This window comes from Gossypium raimondii, chromosome 3 (genome assembly GCF_025698545.1).
Source record: "Gossypium raimondii isolate GPD5lz chromosome 3, ASM2569854v1, whole genome shotgun sequence".
NCBI lineage: Eukaryota > Viridiplantae > Streptophyta > Magnoliopsida > Malvales > Malvaceae > Gossypium > Gossypium raimondii.
Genome location: NC_068567.1, coordinates 61,834,152 through 61,849,072, shown reverse-complemented (window position 1 = coordinate 61,849,072; position 14,921 = coordinate 61,834,152). Strand labels below are relative to the sequence as shown.

General features: G+C 36.4%; 2 protein-coding genes and 1 long non-coding RNA gene across 3 annotated transcripts; 2 read left to right on the top strand and 1 right to left on the bottom strand.

Moving 5' to 3' along the window:
• Positions 1 to 3,631: 3,631 nt before the first annotated feature.
• LOC105795375 (30S ribosomal protein S31, mitochondrial) lies at positions 3,632 to 4,067 on the top strand. The gene has a single exon (XM_012624984.2). The coding sequence runs from the start codon at positions 3,682 to 3,684 to the stop codon at positions 3,952 to 3,954; it is 273 nt and encodes a 90-aa protein (XP_012480438.1). The 5' UTR covers positions 3,632 to 3,681; the 3' UTR covers positions 3,955 to 4,067.
• A 4,412-nt stretch (positions 4,068 to 8,479) lies between these two features.
• LOC105795377 (uncharacterized) lies at positions 8,480 to 9,277 on the bottom strand. Its single transcript, XR_001134238.2, has 2 exons — positions 9,115 to 9,277; positions 8,480 to 8,824 (listed from the first exon to the last, which is right to left on the bottom strand). It is a non-coding gene; the product is annotated as an uncharacterized LOC105795377 (long non-coding RNA).
• Positions 9,278 to 13,813: 4,536 nt separating this feature from the next.
• LOC128039876 (auxin-induced protein 15A-like) lies at positions 13,814 to 14,370 on the top strand. Its single transcript, XM_052628742.1, has one exon. It carries the CDS (start codon positions 13,931 to 13,933, stop codon positions 14,168 to 14,170), a length of 240 nt encoding a protein of 79 aa, XP_052484702.1. The 5' UTR covers positions 13,814 to 13,930; the 3' UTR covers positions 14,171 to 14,370.
• Positions 14,371 to 14,921: the final 551 nt, after the last annotated feature.

Below are 14,921 nucleotides of genomic sequence, written 5' to 3'. Positions count from 1 at the left end.
CAACTTAGGGCAGTCCTATGTGAAAGCCCAGCAGACAGAAAACCACATGACCCAACACACACAATATGACCAATAGACTGAGAGCTAGGCCCAAACACAACAGAACGCCCAAAACCAAAAACATTGGGTTGAGGCAGATATGTGACCTGATTAGCCACAGGGCCTAAAGATGTAACCGGGCCAGAGTGAAGCCAATTAGAAGAAACCTTATTAGCAAAAGAATCACGAAAAGAACGAAAACCAGTCTCCCAATTTGCCGCCGACTCATCCACCAAAAAATCCCTAGGAGACCGAGAGTGATCGTTCACCAGAATGCCATCAAAATACTAGTCAAATCGGTAGTAGCAATGCTGGGCCAGATGACCAAGACGCCCGTAAATCTAACATTCGGAACCGAATGCAGCAGTCTTACCAGTACTGTGTCGTAATTCAGCTCCCATGACCAGCTCAGTGAACTCTTTGCTTAATGGTTCACCTCCTGGTAGTCTCAATCCAGCTCAGGATTATCCCTTAACCACCAACTCGCAACAGTCTCCTTCAACTAGGTCCTCAGTGCCTACTACATCTCCTATGCTGCCTGTTAATTCACATGCAATGATTACTAGAAGCAAAACTGGTGTTTTCAAACCAAAAGTGTATTTGAGTGGGGTCAGTCATGAGCTCACTGAACCTCCTACTGATATTCATGATGCCATGCAACATGCCTGTTGGGAAACGGCTATTCAAGATGAGTTGCAGGCTCTTTTGCGCAACAAGACGTGGGAGTTTTGCCCTCTACCTGCAAATAGAAAGATCATCGGGTGCAAATGGCTTTTTAAAGTCAAAAAGCGAGCTGATGGCACTGTGGAAAGGTACAAGGCACGTTTAGTGGCAAAGGGGTTTTCTCAACACCCTGGTTTTGATTTTAGAGACACCTTTAGCCCAGTTGTCAAGGCAGCAACAATAAGAACTGTTCTAGCTGTTGCGGTTATGCAGGGGTGGTCTCTGAGGCAAGTTGACGTGAACAACGCGTTTCTTAATGGGAATCTGACAGAAGAAATATATATGGCTCAACCACCTGGTTTTGAAGTTGAAGGACCTAATGGGCAGCCACTTGTGTGTAAGTTGACCAAAGCTCTCTATGGGCTAAAACAAGCACCTCGTGCATGGTTTCAGACGCTCAAGCAACATCTTGTGCATCACCTTGGTTTTTGTGCTTCAAAAGCAGACCAGTCCTTATTCGTTTGAACCTCTGCTAGACATCAACTATTGCTTATGGCATATGTTGATGATATTGTACTTACAGGAAGTTCTGCTAAAGAAATAGACACAGTCATTCGTCTACTTCATGATAGATTTGCACTCAAAGATATGTGTCAACTTAGCTATTTCTTAGGGATTGAAGTACAACACACGTCTCAAGGGTTGTACCTCAATCAAATAAAGTATATTTCAGAGATTCTACAGAGAACTGGAACGACTGGGGCTGCACCCACGCCAACACCTATGGTGAGTACCCCAAAACTAGTTGCCTCTGATGGACATTCACTAGTTACTGATGGTCAGTTATATCGAAGCACAGTTGGTATGCTTCAGTACCTATGCATTACACGTCCTGAAGTGGCTTTTTGTGTCAACAAATTAAGTCAATATATGAATTCTCCCAGTGATGATCATTGGAAAGCTGTAAAACGTGTTCTAAGGTACCTCGTCGGGACTATGGATTATGGTTTAATTTTCTCCAAAGGGCAGCTCAAGTTGATAGGTTATTCAGATGTTGACTGGGCTGCCTCGGTTGAAGACAGGCATTCCACCACGGGGTATGTGATTTATCTTGGCTCCAATCCAGTTGCATGGTGCTTCAAAAAGCAATCGGTTGTGTCCAGGTCATCCTCTGAAGCTGAGTATCGCAGTTTAGCTAATTGTGTTGCTGAACTATTATGGATCAAACAACTGCTAGATGAAGTCGGGGTGTCAATGTGTCAAACACCAGTTGTCTGGTGTGACAACACTTCTACAGTGTCTATGGCTACCAATCCAACCCATCATGCTCGCATGAAGCACGTAGAAATTGATCATCATTTCATACGAGAAAAAGTGGCTGCAGGTGCCTTACAAGTAATTTTGTACCCTCTGCTAAGCAGATTGCTGATGTTCTTACAAAACCTATACCTCCAAAGCATTTTGCTGGCTTTCGACAGGATTTACAAGTTCAATTACATGACAAGAGTTGTAAAATTCAAACGAAACCAGGAGAATGTTAGAGCTATAGTCTGTTAGTTAGTTAGCTAATGAATAACCACTGCTTGTGTTGGTTAAAGTTAGTTAGATCAGTTTAACTTCTACTGCTATAAATAAGCAATAGTAGCTGTACTGAAGCTCAAGTTAATTTTCTAATAACAATTCAGTATTGTTGATATCTTAACATCGAACTCCAGCCACGACCGTGGGAGAAGGCACGACCACTCCATTGAAAAGAAACTGAATCGGAAGGAAAAGCCAGAGAAGACGAAGAAGAGGAGTGATGCACCAGATTAGCCTGCATCGGAGTCTCGAGCACAAATCTCTGTTGTTTATTCTCACATTCAAGGAGGATATCCAACAGGCGATCCATTTTCAACAGCTCCTGCACAAATGAGGCAACTGTGACAACGGCCTCAAAATTGATTGAAAGCCCCGCAAGAACGATACCAACTTGTTCATCGTTCGACACATGGTTACCCGAAGCAGCAAGCAGATCACACAGTTTCTTGATCTTAGTCAGATAATTTGTTACTGATAAATGTCCTTTATTTAGAGAATGTAACTCATGTTTTAGCGAGACACCTTAGCAGCAGACGCTGCTGCGAACAACTGACATGCCTTGCTCCAGACTTCATGAGCCGTAGCAGTACCTGTAAAAGATGACAACAGTTCGACACTGATCGTGGATAAGATGACAAACCCAGTTGCAACAGACTAACTATATCTAACAAGTGCACTTGGGTTAACTTCTTTGTATATCGTGAATGATATATGGTCGGTTCTGCCGCGTGAATAATATATGGTCGACCCTACCGCATGAGTATTATAGTACATTAAGAAGTTAGAAAATAAAAGGTTAACCGACTTCAGAACTTGTAGGTCATAAGTCCTCTATAGTGGGTGTGTTAGGCTCATTGAGTTCCAAACAAAGCACATGTCTCTAGATTTTTAATCTAAAAATATTTTATTTATCAAATATTATTATTTTTAATTTATTCTAATATCAATTATAATATTTTTAAAAGTGATATTAATATTTTGATCTTTTAAATTAATAATTATTTTTAAAATATTAAAAATATTAAAACTCATATGAACTAATTTAATAAATTTTAATTATTATATACAAAAATCTCGTGCTTTACAGGAATAAAAAACTAGTATATATATATATATAAGTACTTGAATATTAAATTTTACTTAAAACATTATTCGTTTTAAAAATATTTATGAAAAATTTTAGTTAAAAATCAGAAAACAAAGTTTTTTTTTGAAAATAAAATTAATATAAAACAAAAAAAAAAAGTGGATTAAATGAAAGCAATTGAAAGAGGGTTGGTTAATAGGTAGCCCAAAATATATCAGATCAAAAGAAAAAATAAAGCCCACTTAACAAATAAATGATTCTATTTCTAGGCTTCTATTGTCTGCCTCCGTTAGTGAGAGATAGCAGAGGAAATGGCGATGATTCAGTGGTGCGGCGCCGTAGCAAGGAGAGTGGTGATGAAGCAGTGGCCTCCTCTATCATCGGCTTCGCCTATTGGAGCAATGGCGTCGCCACCGGCACCGACCGTTTGCGGCAGAGGTGACAAGAAGACGAAGAAAGGGAAGAGATTCAAAGGATCGTACGGGAACGCCAGGCCCAAGAAGGAGAAGAAGATTGAACGTATCAAAGACAAGGTCGAAGTTCCCAGGTCCACCCCTTGGCCTCTCCCCTTCAAGCTCATCTGATTATTTTTCAAAATCTATGCTTTTTTTTTTCTCTTTTGTAATAGCTGTAAAAATAAAGCTAAAATTTTTGTACATTTTTCAGGGTTTTTGTTATTATTAGCTTTGCTTTTATATTTGTTGGTTTAAGTTCTGGAAACTGTTTAAGTGTTTTGAATGGTTGATGCATAAGAACTAGAGAAAACCCTATTTATTATATGCAACAATTATTAGTAGTTGAGGAAGCAGAGCCCCTGAGAAACTGTGAGTCTGATTTAGGAATTAGAGTGGTCTTGAATAAGATACCATTCATTTCAAAATTGGGAATTTAGGAGTGAGATGATGATTTTTCATGGTTTTAGGAAGAACCAGATTCATGGATGTTTTCTTGAATGCATGTCGCTGGTTTAATTCAAGGGTTTGGTTTTCATCTGCTGCAACATAAAGCATGGCCTCAGAAAAAGTTTAGGTTAGGAGAGGCAATTCCGATTGCCATAGGCCTCATAGATAGATCACCCATCAAATGAGGTTGCTGGTGAAACTCAAATTCTAGTGCTGCCCAGAGTACTGAAATTCTAGTGCAGACCCTAAACAGCGAACCTTTGAAGATATATCTCGTATCCAAATTTTTGGAAGCTATGTCATATTTCATAGCTATACTGGATATAGTTTTTTTTTTTTTTAAGTTTCATAGTTAAATCTGATTTAGAATAAGAGAGGAGAGATCATTTAAACTTTTGCTAAAAATCAACATTTGCAAACCCTGTGTTTTCCAAAGTTACATTAACATTGGAAGTGTGAGCTAAGGAACAAGCATCTGCCCCAGAGCTCAAGGTTCTCCTTTAATCTCTGTAGAATGTCAAGTAAAAAACACTTTAAAAACTGCATTAGCGCATCATGAAATCCAGTTTCACGTCACGTCGGATATAGTCATCCTACTGGCGGTCTCACAATTCCCTGCAACGAAGACACCTTTCTCAAAGTTACCTTTCGCTTGTATTAATTGTGAGATTATTAACACAAATCAGCCAATTCAATTTTGTAAAGTAAACATTGTAAACATTTTTTTGTCCATCTTTTTTGCCTTGGAGAGCTGATATAAGTCTCCCAAAGTGGAAAACTAGAGATAGTGATTACTGTAACACTCCAATCAATCAGTAATGACAGTTCCAAACACATCATTCAGTTGTCATTTCATTTCCTTTCTGAATTTTTAATTTGTTCGCATTGATTCCATCTTTAATTTAAACCATAAATGATTCAATCATGAGTACATGCTAAGTTAAAGTTATTTGGAGTCAGACCCCTCATTTTCTTTCGATTTCATGTGTCCAACACAAATTCAAACAAGAGCACAAAGTTCGGGTAAGATAGACTACAAGTATTCTTTTGCATGGTAGTAGCTTATTAGACGATGAATTTCGTGTTACACATTTCGAAGTAATTTTCTTAATGCGGATTTGATAAAGAATTAAGATATGTAAAGACGTGAGGCAAGGGACTAAGAGGTTAATATAACAAAGCTAATGACAAAACATTTTAAAGAAAAAAGAGAAAAGTAAAAGAGATATAAGTTCATGATACATATTGATTAGTATTATCAGAAAGCAAACTTCATTCTTGTTACTTATTTGGTTTTATATATAAATGGTTAATCAACATTGGTCAAATGCAAGAAATTTCAAATACTCTAAACTCCAGTCATGTATATGGAAACAAATATACAAATGACTGAATGTCACATCAAATGGATTTTTGACCATTTTGAGATAAGAATAAGAGGGCTACCAACTCTTTCATATATATATTTTTTGCATTAGCTATTAAGAAGCCTTAGAGATAACATATTCTGCCTTGCAACTTTTCTCAGTTCATAAGACTTGCGTGTTTGTGAGTACCTGCACTTGTTCACACAAAGCAGATTATCCAAAAGGTGACAGCAGCTTCATAAATAACCAAAGGCCATCCAATTTCATTCTTGAAGCACCCTTCATTTTAAGAATTGATAAATCAGGCTGGAAGAGGAGTTTGGCTTTGATCATCCAAGGGGTAGTCTCAGTCTCATGTGCAGAAGAAGCCTTCTTTGAACTTTCTTGTAGTTTGAATAGCTTTCTGACTTTGACCTGACATCTGTTCTCCCCAATATAATAACGAATAGTCAAAATATGCTAAGAACTCAACAAACATGCCACCAGAAATGTGGAGTAATTGTCTTCACCCCTATGGAACTATTTGATTGCAGCACGGCATAGACAACAAACCCGGATAAAATGCAACAAGTTGGGTTCAGATGAGGAGTTTTTGTAGCCTGTAGGACACACTTCAGGCGCTCTTCACAAGGGTTTGTCTTACAAGTTTTATGTGAAGTCTGTATGAAATAGGAGGTCATAGTCATCCATGTTATTTGTTCCCTATCATTGCGTGACAGATTATATGTCTCTAAAGGTTGCCTCTATTTTCATTAGTGAACTAATAAAAATCTTCTACTAGGAAGAAGCTATTAATGGATCCAAATCTTCCATATCTGAGTAGGTCCTTAGTCGGTTCATTTTGCCGGCAAGGTAGGAAAACCATTCTTTCAAGTATTTGACATGGATTCTTGATAATACTTTGGAAGACAACACCATGTGAGTCCCCATTAGCCCATGTCTATCACATTACTGATCAGACCCCAGCTATTGCACCTTCACCACTCATTGCACATTCCCCACTTAATAATAGATGAACATGATTTCCTCTCTACCCTATACATCTTTATATACAAGTAGGATTAAGGTCATTGCCAACTCCTACCTTCAACATTCTCAAGCGTGCTTTCCTAGTTATCTGAGTTCATCCTTTTCTTCCCTTTGAGAAGCATACATCTATCAAAAACAACAATGGCTATCCACCTACCTCGTATCATTAGCTCTAAGAAAGTTCCCAAGGGCTACTTTGCGGTTTATGTTGGAGAAAACCAGAAGAGGTTCGTGATACCGGTATCGTTCTTGAACCAGCCTTTGTTTCAAGATTTGCTAGGCATGTCACAAGAAGAGTTTGGATATAGTCATCCTACTGGCGGTCTCACAATTCCCTGCAACGAAGACATCTTTCTCGATGTTACCTCTCGCTTGAATTAAGACAAATCAGCTCATACATTTCTGTAAAGAAAACATCACTAACACCATTTACACTTTTTTCCCATCCTTTTTGCCTCGGGGAGCAGATGATAAGTCTCCCTGAGTGGAGTATTAGAGATGGTAGCTTCTGTAACAGTTTGGAACACATCATTCAATTGAAATTTTATTTCTTCTTATAATTTCCTATGGTCCCATTGTTATTGTTGGTTTCATATATAATTTAACTGTAAATGATTTACATTGTTCACAAATTACTTCAACATACCAGCCAAGTTATATAAACATTTCATTTTTCTTAAAATATCTGTTCTAACACCTATATCCAACACATATTCACATGTAAGTACAAGAGTATAATCCTCCAATATTCACCCTCAAATATGCATAATATAAACTACATGTATATAGTTTCATAATTCACGTAAAAAAATTCCTTCAGCAGCTTTGACAATGGATTAAGATAGATAAAGATCTGAGGTATGGGACCAAGTCATTTGACTAAATGGTATGCCTTTACCTATAAAAGTTTCTAAGTTGGCTGATACAATGAAATGTTATATTTTCTTTTATCTTTGACAATTTGTGGTGGATTTGATCATTCTAAAGAAAATATAGCATATTATTTAGCTTAATGTACCCATTAAATATACTGTATTGTCAGATTAGTCCCCGGTTTTTACCATCACTCTCCTCTAGGATATGTCAAGCAACAGCATCACATGAACTGATCAACTTGCTTGTTTTGGTGTCTGGAGGTAATGAAGATAAACAGGAAATTTGACAGTGGAACTTTTGATAATGTTAGACTAGTCCACAGAGTTGCCCCTACAATTTAACCATCGATAACTGGCATATTGCATTACGGACAGCTCCTGCAAACAAATATCAGTTCAGGGTGGGACAGCCACTGATTTGCGTAGTGAAGTGGTGATATTAAATCTCAAGATAGTATAAAGTAACAGGGAAAGTTCAGACCAGCTTTGTTCACTTTCTGGTAGGCAAGTCCATGTGACATATTTTCTCTATATATACTAGTTGAGAGGGTGTTTCCTACTGTCTAATACATATTTTCATGCCTTAGCTATTGAGAAGCTTTAGAGCTGCATATCCTACCATTACGATTTTTTCAGTGACATGAGAATTATGGGTTTCAGAGTACCTGTACTAACATAACAATTTACAGCAAATTTCCTTTTGATCTGATACCTTACCCTTTACCCCCAATTTGTCAGCTACATAGGTAAGATGAAAAAGGGGGTGAGAATGAGACTTTAATAATCAATAATAAGTAAATATATGCACGTAACAAATATACCTTCATATATGTTATAGCTAAGATTTTGACCTTGAAAAACAGTGCCAAAAAAGATATATTCATGCCCCTTAGTTTATTTTCATTTTCTTAGTCAAGTCAACATAGAAGGTCAAGGTAGCCCAAATGTATATGTTTCTGGTCATGGTATAACAGATTACATGTCTCAAGCTTGCCTCTAACATCAATGGTGAAACAATACCAATCTTATACTATGAAAAAGCTCATCGATACAAAAAAAAAACTGTAATACCCAATTTGTACCCGGCCCGTACCAGATAAACAAATAAATGAAAACAGTCCATAGAGTCCGATTACAAACGGGCCACAAGGCCCAAACCAAAACAAAGCAGTGCCCCAAATTACAATGGCCCAAAACAGATGAAAAACCCTAGGGTTTCTAAGCTTCGGCCGCCGCAACTCCAATCTTCCACGCAGGCCGGATCTCCACCCGGATATTCATCTGCACACAAAAGGAAATAAGAATCAAAGATTACAGATTAAGAAGATATGGAATATGATTTTTTTCTTTATTTTTTGATATTATCGGCTATAAAAAAAGGGCCATCGAACACTGTAAGGGGATCCCGAATTCGAAAGCAATAAAAAACAACTATTTCCACAACCGAAAACAGCAAACTCAATACCAAGAGCAATACAATCGATTCAAAGGTTGGTATCTACAGTTTTTTTTTATATATTGTTTTATTTACTTTTATACGAATAAAAACAAATAAAAAGGAAAGAGGTAACCTTTTGAAGGTGCCCAGATCTCAGTGAAACGGTCGAGGGAGCCACCCCCGAGGATCGGTGGCCAGAAACCAAAAGGTTTCATGATTCTTCGAGGCTTTTTGTTGATATTTTGAAGGATTTGAACCCAGATTTGGGCATAAGGGGGCCTGAAAGGCCAAGTAGGGATTTTCCTTTTCGCCATCAGATACTGGCGCTGCCGCCAGAGATCGGCAATGCATGGTGGCGATGACCGGACTAGAGGCCGGTGTCAGGAGGAGAGGGGAGAGGTTGAGAGCTTTTTTTTTGAAGGATTTTCTGTTTTTTTTTTTTTAAGGAATGAGAAATGAAATTTTTTAATAATTTTGGCTTAAATAGCCAATTGAAAACGGCACCGTTTGAAGGAGGGGGATCCGAGCGTCGACCCAACCCGGACATAGGATCCGCGTGTTTTTCATGCGGAGGGGCAAATTACGCTTTTGGTCCCTCCGCCTTTTAATATACTTTCAATTAGATTTTTTTATCTTTTAAATTCGCCCTTTAATTTATTTTAACTTTCAATTTAACCCTTTTGAACGGCGCCGTCTTAGAGGAGAAGAGAAAATTTCTCTTCCAGGCCCTTTATGTAATTTGCGCGTTCAATTTAGTCCTCCAGACTTTATTTATTTTCGGATTTACCTCAGATGTTTTTACTTGCAGTTTAATTTAGTTTTTTTTATATTTTTCTTAAAATTAGTTAATTTTGATAATGTAATTATTTTTTATTTTTATATGTAATTATTATTATTTTATCTATATATATATGTATAGTTATTTTTATGTACGTATTTATACCCTTTTTAAAAACTAATATTTTTAGCATATTTATATATACACATATTTTATTTATTTAATTAGTTTTGATAATGTAGATATTATTTAATTATTTCAAACCTATATATTTTTATGTGTACATGTATACATCTTTTTTGTTTATTTCAATCATTTGTTTATCAATTTATGTTTGCATATTTTTATTATTATCTTGCCCATTTATTTGATATTTTGCATGTCATTATCTTTATTTATTTATTCATATTATTTCTATGTAATTGTTGTATTTATTATTGATATTTGTTTAAGGGCATCTATTCATACATTCAACATAACATTACAGCATTTTTTATTCGAATTTAAAAATGAAATTTTTCAAAATAAAGATAATACTCGTATTTAGGATTTTTTCAAGAAAATTGAGCCCTAACTATTGGGTTCCGATTTTTTTGTAAAATCTAACAATCGAGGATTGCTCTTTAAACTAAACAAAATAAAACTTATCATCGAGAATTCAATATGTTGTGTCCTAACATATTGGATGTGACACGCTGATTTCTCGAGATAAAGATTTTTCTTAAAAAATAAAGGAAATATTAAATGTTTGGATTTTAAGAAATTGTGCCCTAACGTATTGGGCCACGATTTCTTCATAAATTTTAAACAATTAGATATTTTCTTAAATTTTATTATACGAGTTTTTGACTAACTTATTGTGAAAAGAGTAAAATGTTGTGCCCTAACGTATTGGGTGTGATATTTTTCTTATTTCAAAATGAGAAGGTTATAATAAATAATTTTATTTAATTAAGGATCGCATTTTTACTCTCGACTTCAAGACATTGATTAATCAATTTGGTACCAATTTTTGGGTGTTACGAGGGTGCTAATCCTTCCTCGAATGTAACTGACTCCCGAACCCGTTTTTCTAAAAAACTCGTAGACCAAAATCGTTTTAGGTGATTCAATCACATCTTAATAAAGATTGGTGGCGACTCCCAATTTTCATTTTTTTTTAAAAGTCGACAACCTAAAATTTTTTATTTTCAAAAAAAGTGGTTTCGACAAAAACAAAACAAACAAAGTGACTTGAGCTTAATGGCTTATGCTATCAAATCTGTCCTTCAACACATTATACATAATAATGAATAGTCAATATATGCAAACAACATGAATTTACATGCCAAGAAAAATGTGGAACGGAAACAGGTTAATCTCTAAGGTTATCCATATATAGCAACACATACCGGAAATTTCGTCAGCTGTCAGGTTTAGTATTGTCTTTCTCCCCCGTGGAACTATTTGATTGCTGCACAGCATACCCAACAGCCTGGGGACTAGTTGTAGCATGTAGGACACATTTTTTGAGTGAATTCAGCATGACAGATTGTTTGTCTCTAAAGGTTGCCTCTAATGTAAATGGTGAAGTAATAAGAATCTTCTACCGTGAAGAATGTTTTTAAGGATCCAAAGCTTCCATATTCAAGTGGGACCTTGGTCGGTTTGTTCTGCCGGAAACGGTAGGCAAATTATTCTTTCAAGTCTTTGCCATGGAATTCTTTATAATGCTTTGGAAAACAACACCATGTGATGCCCCACTAACCCATGTCTATCTCATTAATGATCAGACCCCAGCAATTGTCCCTTCACCACTCATTCCTCATCCTCCACTTAATAGAGAAACATTTCCTTTGGCCCCTTGCAACTATATATACAAGTAAGATTAAGTTCATTGGCAACACCTACTTTCACATTCTCAAGTACTAAACTTCTTTACCTTAGATTTCCAAGTTCTCTGAGATCTTCCTCCTCTTCCCTTTTGAAGGATACATCTATCAAAAACAACAATGGCTTTCCGCCTGCCTCGTATCGTTAACTCTAAGAAGGTTCCCAAGGGCTACTTTGCAGTATATGTTGGAGAAAACCAGAAGAGGTTCGTGATACCGGTGTCGTTCTTAAACCAGCCTTCATTTCAAGATTTGCTAGGCATGTCACAAGAAGAGTTCGGATATAGTCATCCTACTGGCGGTCTCACGATTCCCTGCAATGAAGACACCTTTCTCGAAGTTATCTCCCGCTTGTAATAATTGTGAGATGATTAACACAAATCAGGCAATACAATTTTGTAAAACAAACATCACTAATACATGTAAACATTTTTTTCTCCATCCTTTTGGCCTTGGAGAGCTGATATAAGTCTCCCCAAGTGGAGAACTAGAGATGGTGATTAGTGTAACACTCCTATCCATCAGTAATGATAGTTCAAAAAACATCATTCAATTGTCATTTTATTTCCTTTCTGAATTTTTTACTTGTTCGCGTTAATTCATCTTTAATATAAACTGTAAATGATCTACTTTGTTCTAAAATTACTTTCAAACGTGAGTACATGCTAAGTTATTTGGAGTTGGACCCTTCATTTTCGTTCAATTTCATGTGTCCAACACATATTCAAACATGAGTACAAAGTCTAGTTAAGATAGATCACAAGTTTTCTTTTGCATGGTAGTAGCTTATTAAACGATCAATTTCGTGTTATAATTTTCAAAGTAATTTTCTTAATGTAGATTTGCCCAAGAATTAAGATATATAAAGATTTGAGGCAGGGGACTAAGTGATTAATAAAACAAACCTAAGGACAAAAGATTTTAAAGGAAAAAAGAGAAAAGTAAAAGAGAGATAAGTTCATGATACATGCTGATTAGTTTTATCAGAAAGTAAACTTGCCTAATATGGACGTCTTTCCGACATCATTCTTTTTACTTGCTTGGTTCTATGAAATATGGTTAATCGATATTGCTCAAATTCAAGAAAATTTTCTAGTAGTCTAAACTCCAATCATGTATATGGAGACAAGTATACAAATGACTGAATGTAACATCAAATGGCAGATTTTTTATCCAAAAGGTAACATCAAATATGTTCACACTAAGCATATTACTATCCAAAAGGTGACAGCAGCTGCATAAATAACCAAAGGCCATCTTGTTGTTTGTGTAGGTGAATCCCAAAAGAGGCTGGTTTATAATTCCTGTTTCATTCTTAAAGCACCCTTCATTTCAAGAACTAATAAAGTAGACTGAAGAGGAGTTTGGCTTTGAATCATCCAAGGGGTAGTCTCACAGTCCAATGTGCAGAAGAAGCCTTCATTGAACTTTCTTGTAGTTTGAATAGCTTTCTCGCTTTGACCTGACATCTTATCTCCCTAATATAATAATGAATAGTAAAAATTGTGCAGAGAACAGAACAAACATACGACCAGAAATGTGGACTAAAAACAGACTTATTTGTAATGGTATCCATATATATATATATAGCAGCACATACCAGAAATTTAGTGAGCTGTAAAGCTGAATATTGTCTTCACCCCTGTGGAACTATATGATTGCAGCACGGCATAGACAACAAACCTGGATAAAATGCAACAAGTTGGGTTCAGATGAGGAGTTGTTGTAGCCTGTAGGACGCACTTTAGGCGCTCTTCACAATGGATTGTCTTGCAAGTTTTATGTGAAGTCTGTACGAAATAGGAGGTCAACGTCACCCATGTTACTTGTTCCCTATCATTGCATGACAGATTGTATGTCTCTAAAGGTTGGCTCTAACGTCAATGGTGAAGTAATAAAAATCTTCTACTAGGAAGAAGCTTTTATGAATCCAAATCTTCCATATCTGAGTAGGTCCTTAGTCGGTTCATTTTCCCGGCAAGGTAGGGAAACTATTCTTTCAAGTCTTAGCCATGGAATTCTTGATAATGCTTTGGAAGACAACACCATGTGATTCCCCGTAAACCCATGTCTTTCTCTTTACTGATCAGACCCCAGCAATTGCACCTTCACCACTCATTCCACATCCCCCACTTAATAATAGATGAACATCATTTCCTCTCTGCCCTACACATCTATATATACAAGTAAGAGTAAGTTCATTGGCAACACCTCCCTTCAACATTCTCAAGCTTGCTTTCCAAGTTATCTGATATCTTCCTTTTCTTCCCTTTTGAAGCATACATCCATCAAAAACAACAATGGCTATCCGCCTGCCTCGTATGGTTAGTTCTAAGAAGGTTCCCAAGGGATACTTTGCAGTTTATGTTGGAGAAAGCCAGAAGAGGTTCGTGATACCGGTATCATTCTTGAACCATCCTTCATTTCAAGATTTGCTAGGGAAGTCAGAAGAAGAGTTTGGATATAGTCATCCTACCGGGGGTCTCACAATTCCATGCAACGAAGACACCTTTGTCGAAGTTACCTCTCGCATGTATTGATCGTGAGATGATTAACACAAACCAGTCAATACAATTTTGTAAAGCAAAGATCACTAATACATGTAAACATTTTTTTCTCCATCCATTGTCTTGGGGAGCTGATATATAAGTCACCCCAAGTGGAAAACTAAAGATGGTGATTACTGTAACACTCCTATCAATTCAGTAATTACAGTTCCGAACGCATCATTCAGTTGTCATTTTATTTCCTTTCTGAAATTTTTACTTGTTTTACGTTAATTCCGTCTTTAATATACTTTAAATGATCTACCTTATTCGAAATTACTTCATACTACAAGCCAAGTTAAATGGAGAAGCAGTAGAGTACAACTGTTCTACTTTGAAGAAGCATTTTAAAGATGACAGTTAAAACACATCATTCAATTGAAAATTTATTTCTTTAGAGAATTTCCTTTGGTACCCCTGTTATTGTTAATTTCATCTTTAAACTGTAAATGATCCATATTTTTTCAAAAATTACTTCATATTACAAGCTAGTAAGGGTGCTTCCCACTGTCCAATATGAGTATAATCGTACATATATAATCTAACATAATGTAAATTTCTGTATACTTTTGTCTCCATTGTTCCTGTACAGGAAATTCAAAGTAAAATTCACCACCCACTTTTATTCTCCTTTTTGCAAACAATGACTACTTAATATATAGATGTCAGCAAGTGGAATGTAAGGCCACCATCATCATCACTTCTTCTATTCAAATTCCCTTTTGACCAGTCGTCTTATCTCCCC

Excerpts from the sequence above, each read along its gene's own strand:
- LOC105795375 (XM_012624984.2), top strand. The coding sequence starts at position 3,682 with ATGGCGATGATTCAGTGGTGCGGCGCCGTAGCAAGGAGAGTGGTGATG.
- LOC128039876 (XM_052628742.1), top strand. The coding sequence starts at position 13,931 with ATGGCTATCCGCCTGCCTCGTATGGTTAGTTCTAAGAAGGTTCCCAAG.